Source organism: Eptesicus fuscus, chromosome 11 (assembly GCF_027574615.1).
Source record: "Eptesicus fuscus isolate TK198812 chromosome 11, DD_ASM_mEF_20220401, whole genome shotgun sequence".
In the NCBI taxonomy this organism is placed as follows: Eukaryota; Metazoa; Chordata; class Mammalia; order Chiroptera; family Vespertilionidae; genus Eptesicus; species Eptesicus fuscus.
The window spans coordinates 62,226,425-62,252,198 of NC_072483.1; the positions used below are offsets into that span (position 1 = coordinate 62,226,425).

The 25,774-nt window shown below is 43.5% G+C and overlaps 1 protein-coding gene and 1 non-coding gene across 5 annotated transcripts in view; both read right to left on the reverse strand.

Moving 5' to 3' along the window:
- The window catches only part of ATG16L1 (autophagy related 16 like 1), a 35,855-nt gene extending 12,220 nt beyond the window's left edge, over window positions 1–23,635 (reverse strand). The window contains exons 1-11 of one of the 4 annotated variants that reach the window (XM_054722979.1): window positions 23,368–23,426; window positions 22,242–22,380; window positions 20,009–20,102; window positions 15,171–15,276; window positions 14,183–14,256; window positions 13,050–13,301; window positions 12,280–12,345; window positions 6,861–6,947; window positions 6,083–6,139; window positions 5,093–5,195; window positions 1,958–2,063 (exon numbers count right to left, since the gene is read on the reverse strand). In XM_054722979.1, coding sequence (XP_054578954.1) covers window positions 1,958–2,063; window positions 5,093–5,195; window positions 6,083–6,139; window positions 6,861–6,947; window positions 12,280–12,345; window positions 13,050–13,301; window positions 14,183–14,256; window positions 15,171–15,276; window positions 20,009–20,102; window positions 22,242–22,368 — 1,072 coding nt within the window. In that variant the 5' untranslated portion in view covers window positions 22,369–22,380; window positions 23,368–23,426. Of the gene's footprint in view, window positions 1–1,957; window positions 2,064–5,092; window positions 5,196–6,082; window positions 6,140–6,860; window positions 6,948–12,279; window positions 12,346–13,049; window positions 13,302–14,182; window positions 14,257–15,170; window positions 15,277–20,008; window positions 20,103–22,241; window positions 22,381–23,367 lie in introns of all 4 variants that reach the window. The other 3 variants (XM_008138415.3, XM_054722980.1, XM_008138416.3) reach the window with 3 other exon arrangements.
- Window positions 3,977–4,247, reverse strand: LOC114230533 (small Cajal body-specific RNA 6). The gene has a single exon (XR_003616449.2). It is a non-coding gene; the product is annotated as a small Cajal body-specific RNA 6 (non-coding RNA).
- Window positions 23,636–25,774: the final 2,139 nt, after the last annotated feature.

Below are 25,774 nucleotides of genomic sequence, written 5' to 3' on the forward strand. Positions count from 1 at the left end.
ATGAACTGGGAGACTCTGGCAACCCAGCTGCCTGCAAATGCTCCCTCCCTCCATCCAGCTTCCCTCACCAACAGACTCAGCCACCTCTCCTGGGTCCTGCTCTCACAGAGCTGGCTGCATACATGTAAACTTCAATTATGCAGATATAAGCTTACAGGATTACAAGTCTCAATGATGATGTGATTACATTCCTTTTTTATAGGGTAGCTTAAGGGTGACCTATACAGACAAGCTAGGAAAACAATTAGGGAACCATTCTAAATCAAGTTCATAAAAGGGGAGCACAGGCTAGGAAACATTTCAATGTTATCTTTTACTCAGCATTTATAAATAATGGCAATATGAATACTGGTTTGGAGCTGTCAAACATATTTAGTGCTGGGATCATTAACCTGGTCTATGAACTCCACCTCTATATTTACTTGAAAAATATAGCACATTATATGCCTCTTCCTGAATCTTAGCTTTCATTAGATTTTCCAAAGTAAAAAAAGGGCCATCATCCGCTAATTAAGGTCTTTATTTAGATTACACCTTTACAGACGAAATTATTAATGCAAATTCTAAGAAACAGCTCCTTGACTTATGCCCAAAATATTATTGTCTGGCAGCCAAAATGCAAGAAGTGATCGATAAATGCTATTCCACACAAGAGATTGATCTCAAAAGACCAAACACCTTGTTAAAAGTAAAAAGCTCTTTTATCTAGAACGCACCAGGGGAGGTTATGTTAACGCTGTTTATAGAAGTAATTACCAATGGAGCCTCTGCTTTGACAGAAAGAGCAAGGATGGGTGTTCCTACTGGGTGGAAAGTGCCCTTCTTCTGATATTTTAAAAGAGTAAAAACAGGACACCCCAAACTATTTCATAAACAGTCTCTTAGACTTTGTACCTTCCAAGGTTCAGTAAATATTAGCCAAGAGGAACAAAACTGCAGACTGAACAGGCTGTTGTGGACTAATTCTAATGGGCTTCAACTAACTGCCAGAGATTTAACTACTGAGCCACTTGCCTAAAAATCAAATTCCAGGGCAGACACACTTGGGGCTTTACTGACTACCTGTTCTAACCAACCGATGGACAGACTGTTCTTCTGTAACCACAGTGATCTATAGGGTTCTTCAGCAACTCTACAGCTTAGGGGAGGCTGGCATGGAGAAAACAAGGGACTTGCAGTTAGAAGACTCAACTCAACCCCTAGGTTCCACCACTCCTTTGCCATGTAAATCATCTGTCAGTCATGTAAATCAACTATGTCAATCTGGTAGTGCCTCCTGAGTTTTCAAATACGGGTGATACCCACCTTTCTAACTGCACAGGGCCATTGTGAGAATCAAGGGAAATAACACAGACAAAGGCCCGTTGGAACTATTAACTGCTGGACAGGAAGCATGAATATGCTGTAACTATGGAAACTTGACAAAGTGGTTCCTACAAAAACCTTCAGCCTATTCTTTGACCTTGCTTTATTAAAAGTATATGTACATTTAACTGAATCTCAAAATGTTAAAATTGGGCTATGTCGTAGCTTCAGCATTTTAAGAGATGGTTTCATTAACTCCCATTTTCTCTTTCAATGCCATTCCATTTCTGAGTGCTCTGAAATCAATTCTGAAACAAGGTCTAATCAAAGACCGTCTCTTGATCTTAGGGCCCTTGTCTGATAAGCTGCTTTTAATTTTCCTTTAAAAACCTGCACTATCTTGGAAGATGTTCTGATTAGTATATATTTCAAAAACACAAACATATCCATAACTTTACAGTATTTTCTAGTCACTGCTTGGAAATGCAGAGAAAACATCTTCAGCTATAAAGTGCAACTGAGACAGAAATGATGCTCTGGTCAGACTCCTTACACAAAATGTTGTACTTTGAGAAGATGAACAATTCAAAGGTTGCCTGAAACCAAGTCAATCAGATGTCACAGTTTCCTTTTGTACACTCTGAGATCTCACCTCCAGACACTTCCCAAAGCTTAACCCTCCGATCCATGCCGCCCGTGGCCAACAGCCGGGATCCAGGACTGAACTGCACAGCGTTGACTTCCCCATCATGAGCATCCTGCAAGACAAGCACCCTTTCATACCCAAATCACTGCCCTTCCCAGGAAGAAAGAGTCCAATACAAGTGAGCCCTCTGAATGTCTCACCAGAGGTTGAACATTCATCCCTAATGAGAAGAATCTCATCATAAAATAACTCGGGTTCCTAGCCCAGGCGTTCCTAAGATTCTATCATTTTATTCTTATAGTTAACAGTTCCACTTATTTAAATACAGTGCAACCTTTCAGGATTCAAAATCTGTGTAAACTGCTTCAAGTTTGTTGTCACATTAATCTTATTTCTTCTAAGAATAAGAAATTTCAATCTATATTCTTGTATGATCTTAATAGCTTTAGAGTAAGAGTATGATTACCTGCTTCCCTTTTGGTCCAGATTGCATGAATACACATCACACTATGTATCTAATTAACGTACAGCATGACTTTTCATGATAAAGCTTTTATGGCTTTCCTAACAAGGATATTCTAACATGGAGTCCCAATATGAGCAGATGCCAGTGCTACTTAGGCACAGCAGTGTTAGAGTGAGATTCTATGTGGGCACTAATGTATATGAGCAGTGTGACTTCTGGCATGTTCCTTAACTTCCTAAGCCTGTTTGCTCATCTATAAAAAAAGGACTTCCAGAGGTTTTGTGACCTAGGACTGTGCCTGACTACAATGCCTTCAACAAAAGTTAAGAGGTGTTATTTTGGGAGAATTTAAATTCATCATAGGGAAATTACTAAGACTGGCATCCACACTGGAACACATGATATGACAAGATGGCATTTGTGGTCAGGATAATAAAGGAAACCAAGCAAAAAGCATCCCATCTTAGAATGAGAAGACAGAATGCGAGAAGTTGTTGCTATAATTTCTTCTCTTTAAGATCATGAATACTGAGTAAAATTAATATATTATCGGATGTCAGCTGTAATTGAAACATAAAATTAAAAAAACTTTTTTAAAGACTGTGGCCAGGCTGGTGTGGCTCAGTTGATTGAGCATCAACCCATGCACCAAGAGGTCGCTGGTTTGATTCCCAATCAGGGCACATGCCTGAGTTGTAGGCTTGATCTCCAGTATGGGTTGTGCAGGGGTCAGCCGACTGATGTTTCTCTCTTTCCCTCTCCCTTTCTCTCTCTCTAAAAATATCAATAAAAACATATTAAAAAAACCCCACCATGGATACTAAAATATCTATGGATAAAACAATGTCTGGGACTCTGCTCCAGTAAGAATTTGCAGGGGATGCCTGAACCGCTTTGGCTCAGTGGAGAGAGCGTCAGCCTGCGGACTCAAGGGTCCCAGGTTCGATTCCAGTCAAGGGCATGTACCTTGGTTGCAGGCACATCCCCAGTAGGAGGTTGCAGGAGGCAGCTGATTGATGTTTCTCTCTCATCAATGTTTCTAACTCTCTCTTCCTCTCCCTTCCTCTCTGTAAAAAAATCAATAAAATATATTAAAAATAAAAAGAATGCGTGCAGGGGAAAGACAGTAAGATGGACAAACGTGGCTAAATGAAGCTGCCAGACAGGATGATGGTACCCCAAAGTTCTTTTTACTCTCCACTTCGATGATTGAAATTACCATAATAAAATGGAAGAAAAAAAAAAAAGACCATGAAAAACATGGATTATAAACTTCAGATCATTAGACAGGTCATCAATCATTTGCCCAAAAGGTTATTTTGGGAAGACAAAATCTGATCTTCACATCTGCTTGGGACTGAAAAAGATGCTTAACATGTTATTTCAAGCATGACCAGATGGATGTAAACATCACTTTATTATTTCCTTGCTTGAAGATCTGATTTCCCGTCCCCCGTGTCCACTGCTGAAAAGCTGCATGACAGGAGACCAAACTTTTTAGCTCCTGTAATTCCCTTCCTCGTCTTAAAAAAAAAAAAAAAATGTTTTTCTATTGAAGAGGTCTCAGATTGAAAACTTGAGATCATGCACTATCACACCCATGGCTGCCCTCGTCACGCTCCTGAGGGCTGGTTCTGTTGGATAGTTGTCAGCTGTGAATCATACACTCTCAGAAACACACACTGACAGAATCCTAATTATCAGCTGCTCCATTATCCCATGCACATGACTTAAATGTGATAGGAGGAAAAAATGGGCTGCTGGGAGCTGAGGGCAAGAAGGGACTGTGACATTAAGTGCAATCAGACCTTTTACCAATCATCATTGACCTCTGTGAGGTGCCAGGCCTGCCAGGGAACCACAGGAGTACAGTGGGACTTTCTTTTCAACATCTAAGGTAGTTCACTGGGTGCAAATATCCAATTACTAAAGTTTCTACTGATGCCTAGAATGGAAAGCTCCCCCATATAAATCCCATCTCATTTTTATAACAAGTCTTTCTCTCCCCTGAAAGCTGGCTCCTCTAATTCACTGAAAGAGCCCAACTGTATGGGATCTGCTCTTCCTGTCTGCCTTTCCCCCGTTTCACTTGAGCCCTGAGCCAGGCACTCTCCTGTCCCCATGCTGGTTCAGTGCCTGCTCAGCCTCCCCAGCAGGGACCACACTATCCTTTCATACTAGGACCCAGCTCTGAACTCCAGCTGACAGCCCTAATACCACAATGGCTTCTGCCAGGAACTGCTTCTAACCATGTACTCCTAATGGTCAGAAGTCTCACAGATAGAGGTGTAAATCATGAAGCCAATAGTCACCCTATTGACCCTCCCAAACAGACCATGGACTAGACTCTTACTCTAAATTGGAGCCAACTGGTGACAGTGATTGCATGAATTACTAATTTCTCACATCTCTAATTATTATTTTCCCTTGCCCCATCCCTCATGCTTCCAATCCTCTCTTAGCCAGTCCTGTATTACGGAGGATGGCTGTAATAAATTCTATCCTCTGAAGGTAAGCAAAATGTATTAATCCCTTCCATCAGACAGAGACAGGTGCAAAGGCCTGATATAAATAAAGCAAGAAAAAGCTTAGCTGCAGCAGGAGAAAGGACCCGTTAATTGTCACACTGTTACCATACCAGGCTTGGTGTGGGTTTGGGGAGAAACCATACTTACAAAGACACACACTGCAGTTGTTGGGACCCTCACTTCTTTACTAGAACCAGGATGAGTATCCGCATTATCCTGGGGAACCGGAAAGGAAGAGACAGAGCGCCTCCTAAGAAGTGACATAAAGGAGAAGATTAGAAAAGACCGCACAAGGCTACTTGTCTATCAATCTCAGAAAGGAGTCAAAGACCTTTGTATCAATAGCTTCTTTTCCCTTTTAGACCCTTCAAACTACAAAATGATTGGCCAAATCAGAAACATCCTCACTCAAAGGACAACTGGGAAGATAGGCAGCAATACTTGTACTCTCCTGCTTGCTAACTCATGGACTCCAAAACTCGACATTGAGAAGAGTCCTGAACTACTGCTTCCCATCCATAAACTACTGAAGACTTTCTGAACATAATGTAAGTGCTATCTCAGAAAGAGCTCGGTATTTTTGCAAAACGATTTAAAGACGTTTCTATGCCTAGTCACAGTCATCCTCAGCATACACGGTGGTCAAGGCAAGCTGAACACATGCCAAGAAAGAGTGGCAAGAGCGTGGCTGCTGTATAGAACTCAACCTAATCGCCCCCATTCAGAGGGCTGGCGGCATTCCTAGGAACATGCAAAGCGTCTTGGTTAGCACATGGACATTGATGATGGAGGGCAGTGAAGCGGTGATCAGCTCAATTATCAACAACCCACACCCACATGCTGGGATAAGAGTAGATAATATTTTCACCTGGCAGCATCAGAAGAAGAGTGATGTCCCAAAAGGGGAGACTCGGACAGACTAAAGGATAAGGCCAGAGATCAGCACGCAGCAAGATTAAGAGAAAGGAAGTTGAAGAAAAAGAAAGAAGCTAAATGAAAAGCTGAAATCAAGGCATCTGTATATTCTGTACCACTGACATTCTGGTGTACATTAAAAAAAGGATAATAAATCATGTACATATACTTAGGTATATTTACATACATATCAACAAGGAAAGGTGAAGGTTTCTAACCTACCCAAAGATATTAGTGATAGAATCCAGAAGGCCTCCAGCAGGCTGCGAGAGTCGCTTACTAAAGAGGAGGGGAGGATAGGTTTAAACCATAGGAACATTTTGCCCAAATAATCAATCAATAAAAACAGTCCACAAAAATAGGTTACCTGGGAGTATGTTTCCCACGAGTTCACAAACCCCAGCCAAGAAACCCATCGTGGTACAAACCACCAGACAACAGTGGGAAGGTCGGAGGGAAACCCAACCTCCAAGTTTTAAAAGAAACAAGGATCCCTAGCATTAAATTAATTTCCTTGGTAATAATGCTTTTGACAATGAAACTGTCAAACTGACCTAACAATTTCTGGCTATTAATATGCAATCCCCATACTTTCAGTCTGCTTAACCAAATAAAAAGAATCCCGGAGCCCAATAAGAATTCAACAGTATAATCTAAACCAGCAGTCACCAACCTTTTGGACCTTGCGGTGGTCCGCAGACCACTGTTTGGCGACCACTGATCTAAACAATCACCCTGCCTAATAAGGTTGAACTGTCATTTTTTAGGATCCATTGAACTTTTTCTGCTTCCCTTCACAGCAGGTGACAACACTAAGGGATGGCTTGCCTCCCGTTAAGTAGAGTGGGACACTGGGGAGCCTACTGATCTATGTGGTTGTGTAAGACGACCGGTGCCCCAGCACAGAGGCTTGGGTGCATCAGATGGCTGTTGTGGCCACAAATGTGCTCTGTGAAACTGCACCCCCACTCTCCTTTCCTGGCCAGACCTGTCTACTTACGTGGCTGCTCTGCTGATGCCTCGCATGGGAGAGGTCTCTTCAGTGTGATCAGAGGTTTCATCCACAATGACTTCAATGTCATCATCCCTAGAAAGAAGGGCAAGAGGTCGAGTCTTTGATTCTGCTCAATAGGAGCTTTTTATTTTTTAATGTTTTTACTGACTTCAGAGAGAGGAAGGGAGAGAGAGAGAGGAGGAGAGAGGGAGAGAGAGAGGAGAGAGAGAGAGGAGAGAGGAGAGAGGAGAGAGAGAGAGAGAATAGAAACAGTAATGATGAGAGAGAATCATTGATCAGCTGCTTCCTGCATGCCCCCTACTGGGAATCGAGCCAGAAATCAGGGCATGTGCCCTGACCAAGAATCAAACTGTGATCTCCTGGTTCACGGGTTGACACTCAACCACTGAGCCACACTGGCTGGGCTCAACAGAATTTTTATGACGAGTCTGTTGTGCAAATGCCAACACCATTTCCCAGTAACATACCACCTATTTGACTTCACTACGACATCAATGTTTAAGGGTTCTCTGGAGAAAAAGGAGCTGTAATGCTCTGAACAATACTAAAGGAAACAGTCAACCTGTCCAAATCATATCCAGAATTCAACTGATAACAACCTTAAAAGTGAGCTTTTGATCCTTTCAGATCCCACTTGGAAAGTAAATAATGATTTATTAAGTCTAGAACCACATAACCAGCACATAACTTCTTTCCATCAGAAGTCTGGTGAGCAGCTGAAGGCCTCCTGCCCTCGAACAACTGGACCATACTCACCAATAAATAGTTTCGAGACGGGGAAGGGACACAGATAGGGGCAGCTACAAAGTAAAGGGACCCATAAAAGGGCAATGAAATCAATAGTTGCCTTAACAACTGTTTAAAATATTACTTTAATAATATAAAAAACAGGAAAGTGATAGGAGAAACCAAGATGGCGGCATAGGTAAACACCTAAACTTGCTGCCTCGCACAACCACTTCAAAACTACAACTAAAAGACAAAATGGACGTCATCCAGAACCACAGGAAGGCTGGCTGAGTGGAAATTCTACAACTAGAAGGAAAGAGAAAAGCACACTGAGACTCAGAAGAACTGTGGAAGGCAGAGGTACGGAGACGCGCACGCGCAGAAAGGGCTGGCAACTGAGTACGCGTTTGGGAGGGAGACAATTGGGAGGGAGACACAAGCTCCCGACGTCTCTGAACTCCAGTCCCGGGCGAGACTCTGGGGACCCAGACTCATACGGGGAGAAACTGGACTGTCTGGCATCAGGCGGAACTTGTGGGCGGCTTTCTATCAGAGTTGCTTGCAGTGATTACCGAGGGACACTGAGACCTGGGGGCCTCTTAGGGCAGGGCTGACAGGAAGCCATTGCTGAGACCCTGCCCCACCCAAGCTGTTCACAGAGGCTTTTGCATATGAATGGCCTGGTCCTTTGAAATCTAAAATTACCCAACAAACTGCAGCTGAATCAGAGAGACCCAGAACATCCAAAAGAAGGCCCAAGGCCCCACAGCAGCTTGCATTGCTTCACAGCTGGGCCTTATCTGGGCACCTGCAAACCCCAAACAAAGAAGAGGAACCTGCAGATCTCTGAAGTTCCTGCTGGGTGGCCTCAGGCAGAGAGAGGCTAAATTAGCACCTCCTTGGAGATCCAAGAGCCAGTGTACCCAGTGGTCAGAGTGGGACCATCCAGATTACAACTCCTCAGATCCATAAGGGACACACTCAGGGGATAGACTCAGTGAGCACCAAAGCCCCACTGAAGCAAGTCTTCTCCCATAAGGGTGTCTCCAGCACAGAAGTTCTCCCACTGTAGACAGAGCTGATCCTCACAGCCAATTGGCCTGGAGGTTAATTCCTCCCAGGGATACCAACAACAATCAAGGCTTAACTACAACAAGACTGTGCACACAGCCCACAAAGGGGTGCACCAAGAGTGTCCACCTCAGGTAACTGGGGAGGCTGAGCCACTGGGCCCTATAGGACACCTAGCACACAAAACCATTCTATCAACACAGGGAAGCAGCCAAAATGCAGAGACAAAGAAACAGGTCACAAATAAAAGAAATGGAGGATATAGAATTCAAAACCACGGTTATAAGGTTTTTAAAGAATTTTCTAGAAACTGCCGATAAATTAGGTGAGACCCTTGAGTATATAAAAAAGGACCAACTAGAAATTAAGCATACACTGACTGAAATAAGGAATAATATATAGAGATCCAACAGCAGACTAGAGGACTGCAAGAATCAAGTCAAAGATTTGAAATACGAAGAAGCAAAAAACACCCAACCAGAAAAGCAAAAAGAATCCAAAAATATGAAGATAGTGTAAGGAGCCTCTGGACAACTTCAAGCGTACAAACATCAGAATTATGGGGGTGCCAGAAGAAGAGAGAGAGCAAGATAATGAAAACCTATTTGAAGAAATAATGACAGAAAACTTCCCCCACCTGGTGAAAGAAATAGACTTACAAGTCCAGGAAGCGCAGAGAACCCCAAACAAAAGGAATCCAAAGAGGACCACACCAAGACACATCATAATTAAAATGCCAAGGGCAAAAGACAAGGAGAGACTCTTAAAAGCAGCAAGAAAAAAACAGTTAGTTACCTACAAGGGAGTACCCATACGATTGTCAGCTGATTTCTCAACAGAAACTATGCAGGCCAGAAGGGAGTGGCAAGAAATATTCAAAGTGATGAATAGCAAGAACCTACAACCAGGATTACTCTACCCAGCAAAGCTATCATTCAGAATTGAAGGTCAGATAAAGAGCTTCACAGATAAGAAAAAGCTAAAGGAGTTCATCACCACCAAACCAGTATTACATGAAATGCTGAAAGGTATTCTTTAAAAAGAGGAAGAAGAAAAAAGTAAGATAAAAATTATGAACAACAAATACATATCTATAAACAAGTGAATATAAAAGTCAAGTGAATAAAAAATCTGATTAACAGAATAAACTGGTGAATATAATGGAATCAGGGGCACAGAAAGGGAGTGGACTGACAATCCTCGGGGGGAAAGGGGTGTGGGAGGTACAGGAAGAGACTGGACAAAAATCATACACCTATGGATGAGGACAGTGGGGTGGGGGGGTGGGAACCGGGTGGAGAGGAGCTATGGGGGGAAAAAAGAGGAACAAGTGTAATAATCTAAACAATGAAGATTTATTAAAAAACAAACAAACAAAAAAACCAACAAAGCAAAATCTAAACATAATTCATTTACATTCTGAGTATTTTATTTTTAAACTACTCGGTGCTCCTGCCCTGGCTGGGTGTCAGTTGGTTAGAGTGTCATCCGGTACACCAAAAGGTCCAGGTTCAATTCCTGATTTCTCTCTCACATGGATGTTCCGCCAGTCCTCCTCCCTTCTCTCAAACCAATCAAAACATTCTCAGGTGAGGATTAAAAAAAAAAAAATTAAGTCGTTGGTGCTCCTGACATTTGGAGAGTCCATTGCATTTCACACAAAGTCATCAAGTCATAGGAACACACTCCTTTGCTATTGCTCAACCTACGGATGCAAGAGGGCCTCTGGAATCCACCGCCATCCCCCCATTTTCCTGGTAGGGGAAAGTCAAGTAATTATTTTGGTCTTAATGACCTCCTACTGAGTTTCAATCTTCATGGAGAAGTAAAATAATAAAATGTAATAACCTAAGACTATATCAACTAATTTTTAGATTCATAAGAGCTTGAAAGCAAGATTTTTCCATGATTATCTGGATTAAGTATATATGTAAGGACCTGTTATCAAGCAAGTTAAACCAAGTCAAAGTAAACTTATTTTCCTTGGCTATTGCATCTAGGGTTCCGTGTAACTGAATCCAGTCTGGGCCAGGATGTACAGGGAAACAAAGGTAGGTCTGAAGAAAGAGAACAAGGCTGGGCTTTCTTTTCTTCTAGGTTGTGGTTCTGGAAGTCACTTGTGTTCATACAAGGGTGACAACAGACCACAGAGATGGCAACAGTAGTAAAAATGAGCTGAGATCATGTAAATGCTTTAAAGTAGAATTTTAAAGCCATAAAGGTACTCTGAACTCTACAAAGGCCCAGCGCCAGGAGAAAATACAAGCGTTTGGCAACTGGTTATCAAAACCCTTCAAAGATGTAAATGTCCTCCCTTTCCTCCAGAAATCCTCTCTTAGGGAAGCACAGAGACTAAGAACAGGCCTTGACAGACACCCCTGGGTTTGCAGCCCAGCTCAGCCCTTTTCTGGGTGGTCCTGGGCAGGATGCTCAACCTGTCTGAATCATGTCACACCTAGTCACCCATTTATGCTGGCAAATAGGAAGTGGACAATCAATGCTTTGGTGGACAAAAGTAACAAAGCTGTTATTTTTAAGAAATCATGCCTCATTTCTGGGTCAATTAATTTATTTACATTGCAGTTTTGTCAGGTTCATTTTCCACCTCTATAATTACAGAAGAAATGTCCATTCTGCATCTAAAGCAAAGGCTTGGTATAAGAACCTTCTTGTTTCCCTATAAAATAAGACCTTTGTCTGCTAGGTGACTCCTAACTGAATTTCAACCACCCCCCCTCCATTTATATGAAAGCATAATTCTAATGCCATACTCCAGAATATAATTCAATAGGAAAAGAACATTCTGAACTAGAGACAAAAGGAACTCAGTCATGAAAGCTTCTGCCACCTCAAAACAAAGCTTTGAGTCTCAGGGAAGATTCTCCACCCTGTCCCCAAATTAGGAAAAGCTCCAACTGATTCAATTCCTTTTGTTCCAACAGATCCTAATCTTCACTTATGCTTCAAACATCCACTTAAAGCCACAAACCAAGAGCAAAAGAACCCTGCCCAGCATAACACTGCCCCAACCAGGGTGAGAAAGTGGGTCAGTAGCAACAGGAAAACAGGGAGGTTGCCACGTGTTAGGGGTGTAGGTAGTTAGAATTCACAGCGTATGAGGAACAACTTTCTGGAAGGTAATGAGGGTTCTTTTCTCCCTTAAATCTTTTACATTTCTTTCAGCAATCCATAAAATGGTTTTATAGAAATTAAAAGTATACGGTAGGTCCTCGGGTTACGTCGGAGATCCGTTCCTGGGGCGCGACGTCACACGATTTTCGCCGTAAGTCAGAACCCACCTACATAAGCACCTACGTCACTCACATGGAGCACATACACAGCAGTAATGAAGTGAAACAGTAAAAAAAATTTAAAAGAAAGATAACAATTCCTGACCTTTACTTGTGGTAAATAAGTAATAAAAAACATAAAGCACATATGTACATATGTCAAAATGACGGAACTTTTTTTTTTTTAATAAATAAATGGGAGATGGTGACGTAACCACAAAACGATGTACGTTGAGTCCGACGTAACCCAAGGACTGCCTGTATTTAAAAAGAGAGAATCCAGAGCATAGTTTTGATTGCATATCTCTACTTACTGTTCGACTGGTAGAGGTTCTTTCGCTGCTTCTGCGAGCTCTTTTTGCAGCCGGGCTTGCCGCCGCCTATTAAAAAAAAAAAAAAGAAAGCCCACTACTTATGTTTGCTTAAAAAGTGCATGGGGCTTTGTCTCTCAATAAACTAGCTCTAATAATATATCTAAATATTCAGTGCATTCAAAATAACAACTGCCCTGAGCAAAGATTCCAAGTCCCAAATCCATACTGGTAATATTGGTAAAGATGCTGTTATAAAGGATGTCAGAGCAAAGCCTGGAGGAAGGATTATGTTATTAGAAAAAGCAGTGAACCAGTAAGGGAGAAGCCTGTTGGGACCCAGGGCCTCTCAGGACAGAAAGGTGTATACAGGGTTAGTCATGGCTGCAACTTAGTTTTCAACAGCGAACAGCCTCACACCAACATACCAAGAGCATGAGTAGTAATAGTTAAGCTTTACTTACAATTTACTTGTGCCTAGCTCAGTTTTATTATTTTACAGTTTTTAACTTATTTAATCCTCATAATGCTTTGAGGTTAAGTGCCATTATTCCCATTTTACAAATGAGATTAGGGCTGAACACAGAAGGCTCGCCTGTGGCAAAATCTTAATGCTGTAAACAGTTGCATGCACTCTCAAAATTAATTTTGTTAATGTTTTCTGGTTTTCCCCCACCCTGCGTAGGAGCTGCCAGGTTTGTTTCCTTCTTTTCAAAGACCTAGGTTCCACTTCAGCAAAAAAGGAATCTACTAACTGTGGATACATCTCCTACCTTGAATCCTTTTCATTCTCTGCATTGAGGCGATTGGCTTCCTGCGCTTTCTCGGCCATCCACCTGGTGACCAGCTCCTGATTCTCCTCCGAAGTTTTCCTCAGTTTCTCCTCCAAGGCAGTAAAAGTGATCTGCAGGGCATCATATTCATCCTTCAGAGTCTGGTTGGCTCTCTCCAGGTCCTGCAGTTTACTGCGTAGTTCTTGGCACTCGGTCTCCAGATCAGAGATAGTCTGCAAGCACTCTGCAATTCTGAAAACAGGGAAGAAATGCCACTTCACAGGAGCCCTGCTGGGGGCCAGAGGACCTGGCCAGATGCTGGAGCTGTCTGAGCTCGGGCACCAGCAGTGACCTCAGCCATCACACCAGGCACCATGCAGGAGACTTCATTGTTATTACACCTTACTTAGCAGAGTCCAGTCCCAATGGTTTACAGAATAAACCCATTAGGAGGAAGCATCTGGGGTCAAATTCATCCAGACAATGAATATTACAGCATTTTTTCAGAAAAGCAGGATTTGAAGGAAGAGGAAGCTTTAGGTGCTTAATTTGAGCAGTCAACAGGGGCTTAAGAGGCTGGAAATCCTGTGTATTCCATCAGCTCTATCATTCACTGACTGAGAATGCCTGAGGAAGTCCCCCATTTTTCTAAGCCTCTAGATATCCCTCTCTGCACCTTAAGGAAAAAGGCACAGATGACTCAGGCTTGAGTCTCTGTTTATCTTATCTGCCAGGCTTCTCACCAATCAAGAATAATCCCACCCACAAACTCATCCCAGCTCTCAAGGACCACACACTATCTTAGGCCATTTCCACCACAGAAGACACCGGCTCCCATCCCCAGTGGCCACGGGGAGAACTGTGAATGCCCCAAGGACATTTGCAAGGGCCAAAGGTACTTCCAGGAGTATGCTGGGAACCTGGAAGACTGAGGGCACTGTCCTGGCCTTTTCCATCCTTAGAGCAGGAAAAAAAGATCCCAAGCTATACATGCACAAAAATGAAACTCTTGCTGAGTCCAATGTGGCTACCATTTGCCACTGATAACCACTGGCCCTGCTCACAAGAGTACAGTAGATAAAACAGGGGCATGATCCCAGACCAATCCCAAAGTAGGTGTTGTCTCTACTCACTTTGCTTCATTCATCTGCATCTCCCTGTCCTTCTGCTGCATTTGGTTATTCAGGTCAATCACCAACTGAGCTAACTGGGGGGGTAAAGAAGAATACTTTCATAAATAAGAGATTTTAGGGCCTCAGTTGAAAACTAAGTAACAGTGGGTTAAATTATTTTTAAGAAAGAAAAGGTGCCTGTGGGTTGAGCCAAGGCAGGAAGAAACGAGCTGGGTGGTGGAGAGGAGCCGAAGGGACCGTAGGGATGCTCATGGGAATGGTGGGGGCTGGTCCCTGTTGAAGGCAGGCTCGGATGGGTGAGAAGAGCTCTAGGTGACTGCCAGGTTCCTGCTGAGGACTCTGTCTATCCCTGGACCCCAGCTATCTTTTCAGACTCTTCAGCTGATAAAATGATCAATTCAGCTGATTTGTAAATTTTATTGTACTTTTTCATAATGTGCCATCACAATACCATTGAGAGTTAACACAGCTCAGGATTTAATTCTAACGATTCTTTCTGAAATGTCAGGATTCACTCAAAAGCTTAAAAAATTATTTTCTTTATTGACATAATACTGGTTTATAACATTATAGAAGTTTTAGGTGTGCAACATTATGTATAGTTCGACCAAAAGTCTAATTTCCATCCGTCACCATATAAGTGACCCTTTTACCTGTTTCACCCTCACCTCCCTCCCTTTGTCTCTGGTAACCACCCATCTGTGCTATCTGCTTCTAAAAAGCTTTGGACCTTCAGTGGACCAAGCAGAAAACTTCTTTCCTTTAAAATTCCTCCACTTGTACCTCCCATGCCATCTTAGAGCATGACAACCGGGCAGTTATCCCAATGGCTTGCCCTCTTGCTGATGGAAACAAGGCCCTCACACCTTTCCCATTGTTTCATTCCCACAGATAGAGCTGGTGATGCCACATGAAGCCAGCCTGCCCATCCTCCCACTAAAAGTCCCACACAGAGCAGAAAACAGAAGAGGAGAGCAGCTATCTTTACCTCCCCACGTTTCTTGTGCAACTCAGTCAGTTCTTCCTGGTGTTTCATCCTCAGGTGGGCCATTTCCTGTAGCTGGCCATCATTCCATGCACCATCATGTCCGGGACTGAATTCCCAACCAGGCAGATGAAGAGAATGTGCAAAAAAGAGGGGGTAAAAAGTAAGACCCCTTTCAATCAGGCAGTGGAACAATAACTCCAGGATTTCAACCATGAACATGACAACAAAGCCAATAAAGCGAGCCAGTCTCTCCAGGCCAGTGTAGTTATACGCCACATAAACCTGATGGAGAAAGTAGGAGACCAACCACTACCCAAACCACCACGTGCTTTCAGGAATAAAAGGTAGGTTCCAGAATGAAGGTTAGATAACTATGGAAGAGACAAGCAGGCTGCTCACCAGGCAAGTATGTGAGCACCAACTCTGTGCCAGGCACTGCTCTTACAGCTTGGGGAAAGCAGTGCACAGAGCTCTGCTCTCACGCAACTGACAAGAAGTTAAGATCAGACAAACAATAAATAAGTAATTACATAAAGGCAGGTGGTCAGGATTGAGAAAAACTAAGATGTATTGAGAAAAACTAAGTAGGGTACAGAAGGGAACAGAGTGCAGGGGTCCTGTTCTATGCAGGGTGGTTAAAGGCTTCTCTGAGAGGTCATCCAAGAATGGAGACTGGAAAGAGGTAAGGTACAAGCCTTGTGGTCCCTTCTAAGCAGAGGGAACAGCAAGCACTGGAAAGGCCTGGAGGAGGGACACAGATGGCTTCTCCAGGGATAATGTGACTAGAGCCAGTTGGGGAGGAGCGGGGAGGTCAGGCAGAGCCTCTAAGGCCGGAGGACTGTGGCTTTTATTGGGTGTGACTGGAAGCCATTGGAGGGTTTTGAGCAGAGAAGAGACTTCCGTTTTAAAAGGATCACTATTGTTGCTGGGTGGAGAGCAGGCTGCAGGGGACAAGGGTAAACAGAGCGACCAGTTAGAGCTATTATACAGCCTACAGTCTGGGTTTAAGATAGTGCAGCTCAGATGAAGTTGGTAGCAGTGAGGGGGTGAGATGTGGTCAGATCCCAGCTAGATCCATTCTGAAGACAGATGACAGTATGTGCCCCTAAAATGGATGTGGGTTATCAGAGATAGGAGTAAAGAATGAGTCACAGGGTTTTGGACTGAGCAACTGATAAAATGTAGGCTTCACATACTAAGATGGGAGGGACAATGGAAGGAGCAGGTTTGGGGAAGGGCTGAAGAGTTCAGTGGGGCCCAAACCGGCTTGGCTCAGTGGATAGAGCGTCAGTCTGCAGACTGAAGGGTCCCAGGTTTAATTCCGGCCAAGGGCACATGTCTGGGTTGCGGGCTCAATCCCCAGTAGGGGGTGTGCAGGAGGCAGCCAATCAATGATTCTCTCTCATCATTGATGTTTCTATCTCTCTCTCTCCTTCTCTCTTCCTCTCTGAAATCAATAAAAAAAAATATATATAAAGAGTTCAGTGGGGATAACCAAGTAGGTATATCCACCAACCAAGTGAAAATTGGGAATCTGAACTTCAAAGTAAAGAGGTCCTAGCTGGAGGCTGACATGTAGTAACTGAGTTCAGATTGCCTCAAGGACCAATGCAGTTTTGGGAACTCAGCAGGTGTTTGCACACTATCTCAGGAACAGCAGCAGGCAAGGGGTCTCAGCTGGAACTACAGATGTGAATTATCAGACCATCACCCAGGGAACGTATATGGATGGAAAAAAGGAAGAAAGCTGGGATACCACCACCTGAAAGGAGTGGAGAACTGCCTCCTCCACCACTGATAAAGAAATATGAGGGGAAAGTGGGGGGGGGAGGGGGGGCGGGGGGAGAGCACGATGCTCCCTCCAATTCCAGCCTTCATCTCTAAAGTTTTATCACAAGTTCAAGCACACATTGCCTCAACTTCTGAGGCGACCTAGTGCTTCGCCAATCTTATAAGAAATCAGCAACAGACCTGGATGATTAACTGCATGTGGATTAGAAATTATTTTTATCAAATCTCCTTATTTTAATGCAGAGCAATAGGGAATGTGCAAAATGTAAAAGCCCTCTTTAAAGGAGTTGGCATTCTAAAGAAGAGCTTGAGACTAGGGCAAGGATACAGTTCACTCATGCTACTTCAAAGCCTCCTACTACTTGCAATTTTATTCAAAATAAAAGTCAAACTTCTAACAATAGTCCATCAACAGTGCTTCACTAGGTAGATAAGAGTCACCTAGAAGGCATGTTAAACACTCCCGGGCCCCACCCCAGATTGACAGAGGTCTGAGATAGAGCTGATAATCTGCACATCCACCGGGCTCTCAAGGTGGTGATCTGGCTGATTGGCAAGGACTCTGAGTAGCCATGGATTAACACAGTGGTTCTCAAAAGTTAGAGGTAATCAGGATCACCTAAAGGGTTTCTTAAACAGATTAATGGGGCCCCACTCTCAGAGTTTCTGAAAGAATAGGTTTGGGGAAGGGCCCAAGGCTTTCCATTTCTAACAATTTTCCAGATGCTGCAGTTCAGGAAGCACACTTGGAAAATAACCGGAATCCACCATTTCCAGGCTTAAGAGTTTAATTTTAATCTATTTAGTAAGCAAGGGGATTAAAACACTTAAGAGGGAAGTCAGATAATTTATAGTATTTTTTAATTTTATTAAATTTATTGGAGTGACACTGGCTAATAAAATTATATGTTTCAATTGTACAATTCTATTAAGATTAACTAGGACAAGATGCACAGGACTTAAGGAGACAGGAGGGAGAAAGGAAACTTAAAAAACAAAAGGCCCAAAATGGGGTCACTTGTGCTAAAAGCCCATAATCCCAAACCTACATTTAATATTTGATCTAACAGCAGTTTCAATCTCTCATATTAGTCAGCCAGTTTAAAAGTTCCTGGTCAACACCTAGAAGTGATCTGCCAGGTGGACCCTTTCCATTTCCTCCTTCCTAGAAGAAAGAGCTATCTGCATAATAAAAGCCCTGGGGATAACAATTCTTTCTTTTCTTTTGTTAGTAATCCCTAGCCCCACCTTTCTTTCTATAAAAACCTCCATTTTATACAACTTCCAATTGCTAGATGGTATGCTGCAAGATTCACAAATTACTTAATAAATCCCATTAGATCTCCAAATTTACTGTTGAATTTTTTAAAAACATAACCAACCAGGTAGCCATATTCTGTGCATAACTCATCACACTAGCAAACACCCCTTGAACTGGTCACCCCCATTAGACCCACTTCCTTAAAAACAAGGGCACTGGCTTATATCCCCAATACCTGGCCCACACCAGTCACACAGTGTCTGAGTGGAGAAGGTGCCACAGGGCAGGAATGAAAGGGCAGGAATGAAAGGGCAGGTAACAAATGAAGGGGAGAGGGGCATTATGGCAAAAAAAATAAATAAATAAACTAAGGGACAGATGCACTAGGGACTGTGGGAGGAACCAACAGGCCCAGGGAACTGACTATATGTGGAGGGGCAGGTCAGTGACGGAAAAAGGAACCATAGATGACTCATGGAAAATAAAGAACAAGGCAGTCAGGAGAGGCCTGATTATGGACACACATTTGTGGGGAAGGAAAGACCCTCCAATCAAATTACCACCCCTGTGATATTCAGCCAAAATAATTGTTTTACATTTACTTATAGTACCTTTCCAAGCAAATGAGTTTGTCAGAAAAAAAACCAACACAGAAATATAGTCACTAAGAGTCTAGCCTGGTAGAAATAAAATGCTTTAAGTTTTCAATGGATTGATTTTAGATGGAAAGGTGAAATGGTATTCTCTATACCCGAAACTGACCAGAAGACTGAACCGAGTATTTTCAATGCTACGGAAGACCCCAGACAGGGTCCAGCCAGGCACACTCTGCTGGACTGTTGTTAGCAGGGATGGAACCTGGGCCAGTCCATTTGTTCATCTTTCCCATCTGGCCAGATGAGGAAACATGCATGGCAGTTACACAGCCCACTCAGCTATAGCAGTAAAGACACTAAGCTACACCTAGCATTTCTGGGATTTAAAAAAACCCCAAATTACCATTAACCTTGTTCTTAAAACTGCTAACTAAGATGCAAAGAAGAATGGAATTTTAGAGCAATAATGGCTACCGTTCTCATACAAACCATCAAATTTAATATGGCAACATGAGCATATGGAAAAAGACAGTAAGACTGTAGAATGATTCCAATTACCCTGCTTTGATGAGGAATGGCTTTCAGGTTTTTGGACCATCAAAAATGAAATATGGTTTACATAAATGACCCAAGTAAACACATCAGACCCTCATCATGAACTCATATGTGCATATTTAACAGACAATACTCACCCTTCCTATTGAAATGCAGACCTTTCCCCCTAATCTTTCTTTAAAAAAAAAGAAAAAAAAGGCTTGTTGCAACCTGTTAGTTTAATTTTACAATCTACTAAAAAACACTGAACTAAAAGGATCAAATAGACCTGTGTTATAGAAAAAGCAAGTTATGGCAATCTGTATTAAACAAGATCTATAAATCTGCTCAGGAATGCTTACTTGTCTGATTATTTAGAAAATATGAACCCTGACTGGCTGGAGAAGGAACTGGCCTAGTTATCCGCCTTAAGCAATTTCTCTAGCTAACATCTTACTAATAACCCTTCAAGGTGGGTAGGTGTGAGAACCTCTAAAAATATTTTAGTTATCTGGCTTCAGAATCTTATCTAAAAAGAGCTGACAAAAACTAGAGCGAAGAAACAGTGCTTGGTTTGCTTCTAAATTAGCAAAATGAACTGAGACTAGTTTCAATTCAGGAGAAGGTACAAATTATACAGGATAGTTTCAAAATACCTTATCTCATGCCTGTTGGGTATGTCCGGCTTTTCTGCTTGTAGCTTCTGGGCAAGAACTGAATGAAGATCTGACTTTTCCAGCAACTTGTTATCTATCCCCCCAAAAGAGAGAAAATCAAGTTATTTATTATAACTTACATACGTGTGTTTACTACTTAATGTCATATAAAGACTTGGACCACACATACAAAAAAGACTTGGGCCAAAATAAATGTTTCACTTTTATTAATTATCAAAGTACTAGGTACTGTACTTTGTCACCAATTATAGCAATTATCCAAAATTTAGGAACATACACTCCTTAGATGTTGTTTGGCCTAAGCAAGGGCAACCCAGTCAAAGGGACCTATGTTCCCCCTATTAAAGACAATGGAAAATGCTTTCTACTCACACAGTTACCTATTTCTACCCTGGGAGTAAAAACTAAGAAGTCAAAGATCATTTTGAGATTCCTTGCTCAGGAAACTGGGTGGAAGATGCTATTGTATCAGAGAACACATGAATGGAGAGCTTAAGGGAGAAAATGAGTTCCCTTTCTGAACTTAACAAATGTGACAAGCAACACAGTGCAGGAATTCAAAAGAAAGGTCGGAGCTAGAAACCACTTGTAGTTAGTAATGAAATGACAGGCACATGGAAAAAGACAGTATGGGGCAAGATCAGATTTGGGGGGGGAGGGGGGGGAGAGGGTGTTTAACCAGAACAAGAGTGTGACCAGGGGGAATTTGTAGAATAGCTACATTTGATGGGGGTTGTTGCATATCCTAAAAGTCTAAGATTATAACTGCTTAAGAACAAAATTTTGATAGGGTTTATGCTAGTGACCATTCCTGTTAGAAGAGCTTCTTTATTTTCTTAAAGGCTCTTGAGCCCTTGAGTTCAGCCCTGGCCAGTGTGGCTCGGTTGGTTGGAGCAACGAACCCTGCATCTGAAAGGTTTCAGGTCCGATTCCTGGTCAGGGCACATACCTAGGTTGTGGGTTCCATCCCCGGGATGCATATGATCAATGTTTCTCTCTCTCTCTTCCTTCCTTTCACTCCAAAATCAATAAGCATATCCTCCAATGAGGATAAATAAATAAATAAGAGTCTTGAGTTCTATTTCTCCTTGATATCTGAAAATGGAATTACTGGCAGAAAAAGAAACACTCTCTTCATCTACATTAATTTAATGAACTAGTCAGCAGAACAGGGAAGTGGTTCCAACTTTGGATATTCACCAATGTCAAAGGGCTCGAAAAAGATCTTCCGAATGTTACCGCAGAGCTGGGTGCCCTGTGATAATATTAGGTCTTTCAAAGGACATGAGGTATTGAGGAGGCATCCTTCCTAAAGTCCCTCTTACTAAAGAGAAGGAAGGCCCAGCCCAGCCTGCATGGCTCAGTGGTTGAGCATCGACCTATGAACCAGGAGGTCACTGTTTGATTCCTGGTCAGGGCACATGCCCAGATTGTGGATTTGATCTCCAGTGTAGGGCCTGCAGGAGGCAGCCAATCAATGACTCTCTCTCATCATTGATATTTCTATCTCTCTCTCCCTCTCCATTCCTCTCTGAAATCAATAAAAAACCCCACACCAATTATTTAAAAAATAAAGAGAGAGAGAAGAATGAAGATGCCCACTGCTCCCACAGCCTCTTTTCATCTTTCTCTTCAGGCTCAGAGGGAGGAACTGAACATGAGATTCTGGGCTGATGGAAAGTCAGAACTTGACTGGGAAGGCTGGAATGAGGAATGGGGCTGTTTCAAGGTCAAACTAGAAGTGATCTCCCCAATGTCAAACCCCAGCGTAAAGAAAGGTGGTCTTGCTCTCCTACCCCCTTCTAGCCCCTCAGATATTCTCTACCCACCACAGCTCATTAAAGGATATGTTCCCTCCCCAGGACTGATCTCTCCTGACTTTTCTACATCCTCACACCCCATCAAGATGCCCATTTTTAGAGACCAGAAAAACATTCAAATTGTTCCAATGCGATCACAAGCATCTTTCATTTATAGACTATTATGGACATGGCTTCCAAAGCACTTATATGCACAGCCTTGTTTTTATGAAGCAGGCAGAGCAAGCGTCACTCCCATTTTATAGATGCAGCAAACCAGACTCAGAAAGGCAAGTGTAAAAAATGGTTAGTGAGGAGTGGAGTCTGATCTCCAACCCAATTTGACTTACAATGTGCATTAGCTTTTAAAGAACAGGCATTCAATAAATGCTTGATGACCTGAATTTACTAACCTGCTAAGGAATCACATTTGAATAATGTGCCTCTGGCTTTTTGAAATGATACTGGTCTGCCAGGGCCTTTGAGTACAAGCCATAACAGGGGTCCACCATCTCCCTTTCTTTCCCATCTAAGGGCCATTTCTTGGGGGGACTAAGGGAGAAAAGCAAATCCAAGTTAGGAGCCATCAAGTCTACATTCAATTCTAGGCCGCCACCGTTAATCTGCTGTACCTTTCCAGACAGATTATTTAACCTCTCTCCCGCCTCGTGTAAAATGGACAACAGGACCTGCTTCGTAGGATTTTTCAGGAAGATTAAGTGAAACAATACATGCCAAATGTTGACTACAGTACTTAAACTTGTCGGCACATTGGTCCCCAGTGCAATCAGAACTCAACACAGGTCAACTATTAGTACTATAAATCTCAACAATCAATATAAATGGAGAGACTTGTCAGGCTTACTTCAAGGGGTAGATGAAACCACAGGACTGAACACTGCCATTTCTTAGCCTAAATGTGTCATCAGTTATGGTAAAATTGAAAAAGTGGGGAGCTAGGAAGTGCTTGTTAGAACGCATCTAAGGGTACATTTTTCTACTCATATTGCACCAGTGGTGGAAGGAAACTACCTTTCTTATATTGAAGTTTTCAGTAATGGTAAAAACTATGTTGCCCCAACTTTAAAGTATATTAAGACTCAAAATGTTCAATCGTCAAAGAATACCAAGTTGGAATAAGGACAGAGGTCTAAAGGAGGAAAGGCCAAACATTTCATGACACTTGGAAGATGTTAATTGCGCGAGTTAATGCTTCAAGTCAGTGCCCGTTTCAAAAACACGGATGCCCGAGAAACAGGACGTTTCTGGAGCAAGCACTGTGTGAGCTGCGGGGATTTACAAACGCAAGCGTGCACGGTGCCTGCCTACGAAGAGCGCACGATTTAGTAAAGGAAACCCTCCACAGTCACACCCAAGGGTAAAATGAAAGAGACGGTCTTAAAAAAAAAAAAAAAAAAAGGTCTTGGGGGTCCGAGGCACGGGCAGCGCCAGGAGCTCGGCCTACGGTCCCCGCCGGCGCCCCACGTGCCTCTGCAGGCCCATCGGTCCGCCCGCTTCCGGGGCCCGCCCGCCGCTCACACTGCAGGATGATCTCCTCGAACGCCTGCCTCTGCAGCCGGTCCCGGCGCCTCAGTTCCTCCGAGATGTGGCGCTTCCAGCGGGGGAAGTCGGCCGCGCGGAGACCCGACGACATGGTGCACGCGTCCCGGGCGCCTCAGCGCTGCCGATCCGAGCGGGGACTGGCGGCCGCGGCCCGCAGCATGAGGCGACCCGCGGGCGCGGGAAGGCGGGCAGCCCCACGCTCACCTCCACCAGCAGGCCGCCCCCGGCGCCATCCGGGATGGTCTTCCGGCTCCTATCGGAAATAGTTTGGGCCAGGACCGGAAGACCCGCCCCTCGCCGACGTCTTACGCCACACGCACGCACGTGGTCTGCGCCGACGCAGTTGCGCTCGTCAATGACACCCTCCCGTGGCCGGAAGCACTGCGGGGAGAGAGGCGGCCGCTGGGAGGCGTTGGGGCTTCGTGGTGGCTCAGCCCTGGCTGGAAAGGAGACCGGAAAGAGGCTGCATCCGCTTGCCTGCCTACGTTTCCTCTGCTTCTTTACTCCGTTTTATATTTTACTTCTTGGCCTGCCTCCCTTTTCTTCATCTCCTTAGTTTACAAGCAGAAGTGGGGTCCGCATAGTAGCTGTGAAACTGTGGATGAATGACAATCTCCCTAAGCCTCGAATCTGTAAAATGGAGATTGTAATGATACCTACCTCACAGGCTTGTCTTGAGGCTTAAAAGGAAGAACCTATATAATGCAGTTAGCACTGGGCCTGGCCCATGGTAAGCCTAACTTTCCCTAGACATCCAGCCATTCCAAGGCCTGCCCAAAGTCTGACTGCTTTAGAGAGAGCATCCTCCTGACCTTGTAAGTAGGTTTACAAGGAAGAAAAATGCAAAGAATAGTTAAAGGTGTGAATAGATTGGCTATGTTAATCATTAGAAACCTAGAAATTGTGGCCTAACCGTAAATGGGTCCTTGGTTTGGAAGGTAAACTGAGACAGATAGGTAAACGTCCAAGCAGTGTACAGCCATCAGTAAGTGGTAAAGTCCTATCTTCCCTACCAAGGGCACTTAAGAGTAAGTGGTTTACACTTCTCCCCAAGCAGAGGGTAAATAGCTTAAATACTCTACTTGAGGAAATAGGTAGCAGAAATCCAATTAATGCCATTTGCCAACCACACCCAAGGACAGATGAAATTAAGGGAATAAATCTCATTTTGGCACATCAGCATAAAACTGATGAATATTCTATTTCGATCCTTTTTAAGACCTCCCCCAAAGCCCAGTCTTTAAATTCCTCCTGGGAGCAGTGTAAGGCCTTTCCTTTCCCCCTTTCCCCCCCACCGGCATGCATCTCCTAAATTCTAAGGATCCCCGTGAGAGTTGCAGCGGCAGCTCCGCCTGGGCTAACTTCCTAAACCGGTCTTCAAGGCCCCCTCGTCTCTGACTTCTCAGTGAGCCAAACCAGCCTCACCTAGGCTCTCTCCCATTGCTTCTTCTGTCCTAAGTCCATCCTTGTTTCACTCTCCCCAGCTTTACTTTTTTTGTTGTTGTTGTTGTTAATCCTCACCTTAGGATATTTTTTCCATTGATTTTTTTTAGAGAGAGTGGAAAGGAGGGAAGGACAGAGAGAGAAACATCGATATAAGAAGGGCAAATTGATTGGTTGCCTCCGGCACGCACCCTGACTGGTGCCAGAGATCAAACCTGCAACCCAGTTACATGCCCTTGACCAGGAATCAAACCTGAGACCCTTCGGTGGGCAGGCTGACACTCTAACCACCTAGCCACATTGACTGGGGCCCTGTCCCCAGGTTTAATAAACGTGCTCTCAAAATCATCTGTACTCATGTTGTAAAATCTTTCCTGCATGAAGTTAAGAACCCCCACATTACAGGCCGGCCCAAGGCAGACCCGCTCCGGGCCTGGTCCCTTTCTGGTAACAAAGATATAAACAGGACTTTGAAAGAGAAAAAGGACTGTTTGCTAGATGTTGAAAGGGGAGGTGGGAGACACAGACTCAGGAGGAGATGGCATCTTATCAACTCCGTAGAATAGAAAACCTTGGTCTGTAATCAAATCATCTGAACTTCACCTGCCTTTCACAAGTTGGTGAATTTAGTACATGAAAATGGAACTGGACAAAGTAAGGGACCAGAGGAGAGGAAAGGAATATCAGAAACTGGCTTCTCTTCCAGTGTGTCTTAGTCCAGAGAAAGATCCTTCAGCAACAGATAAGGAAACCTTTCCTCTTCTATGGAGCACAGGACTACGACAGTCATGCTTCTAGAGTTGTCGCAAAAGACATTTTGTTGCCAGCCAGTGCTGAGTGATCTAAACTTGAAGAAAGGACCCATAGAGATCAGAAACAGAAGGGACTTCCTCACATACTGAAGAAAATTAAGAATCAGGTTCTGAAAGTCTCCAAGAAT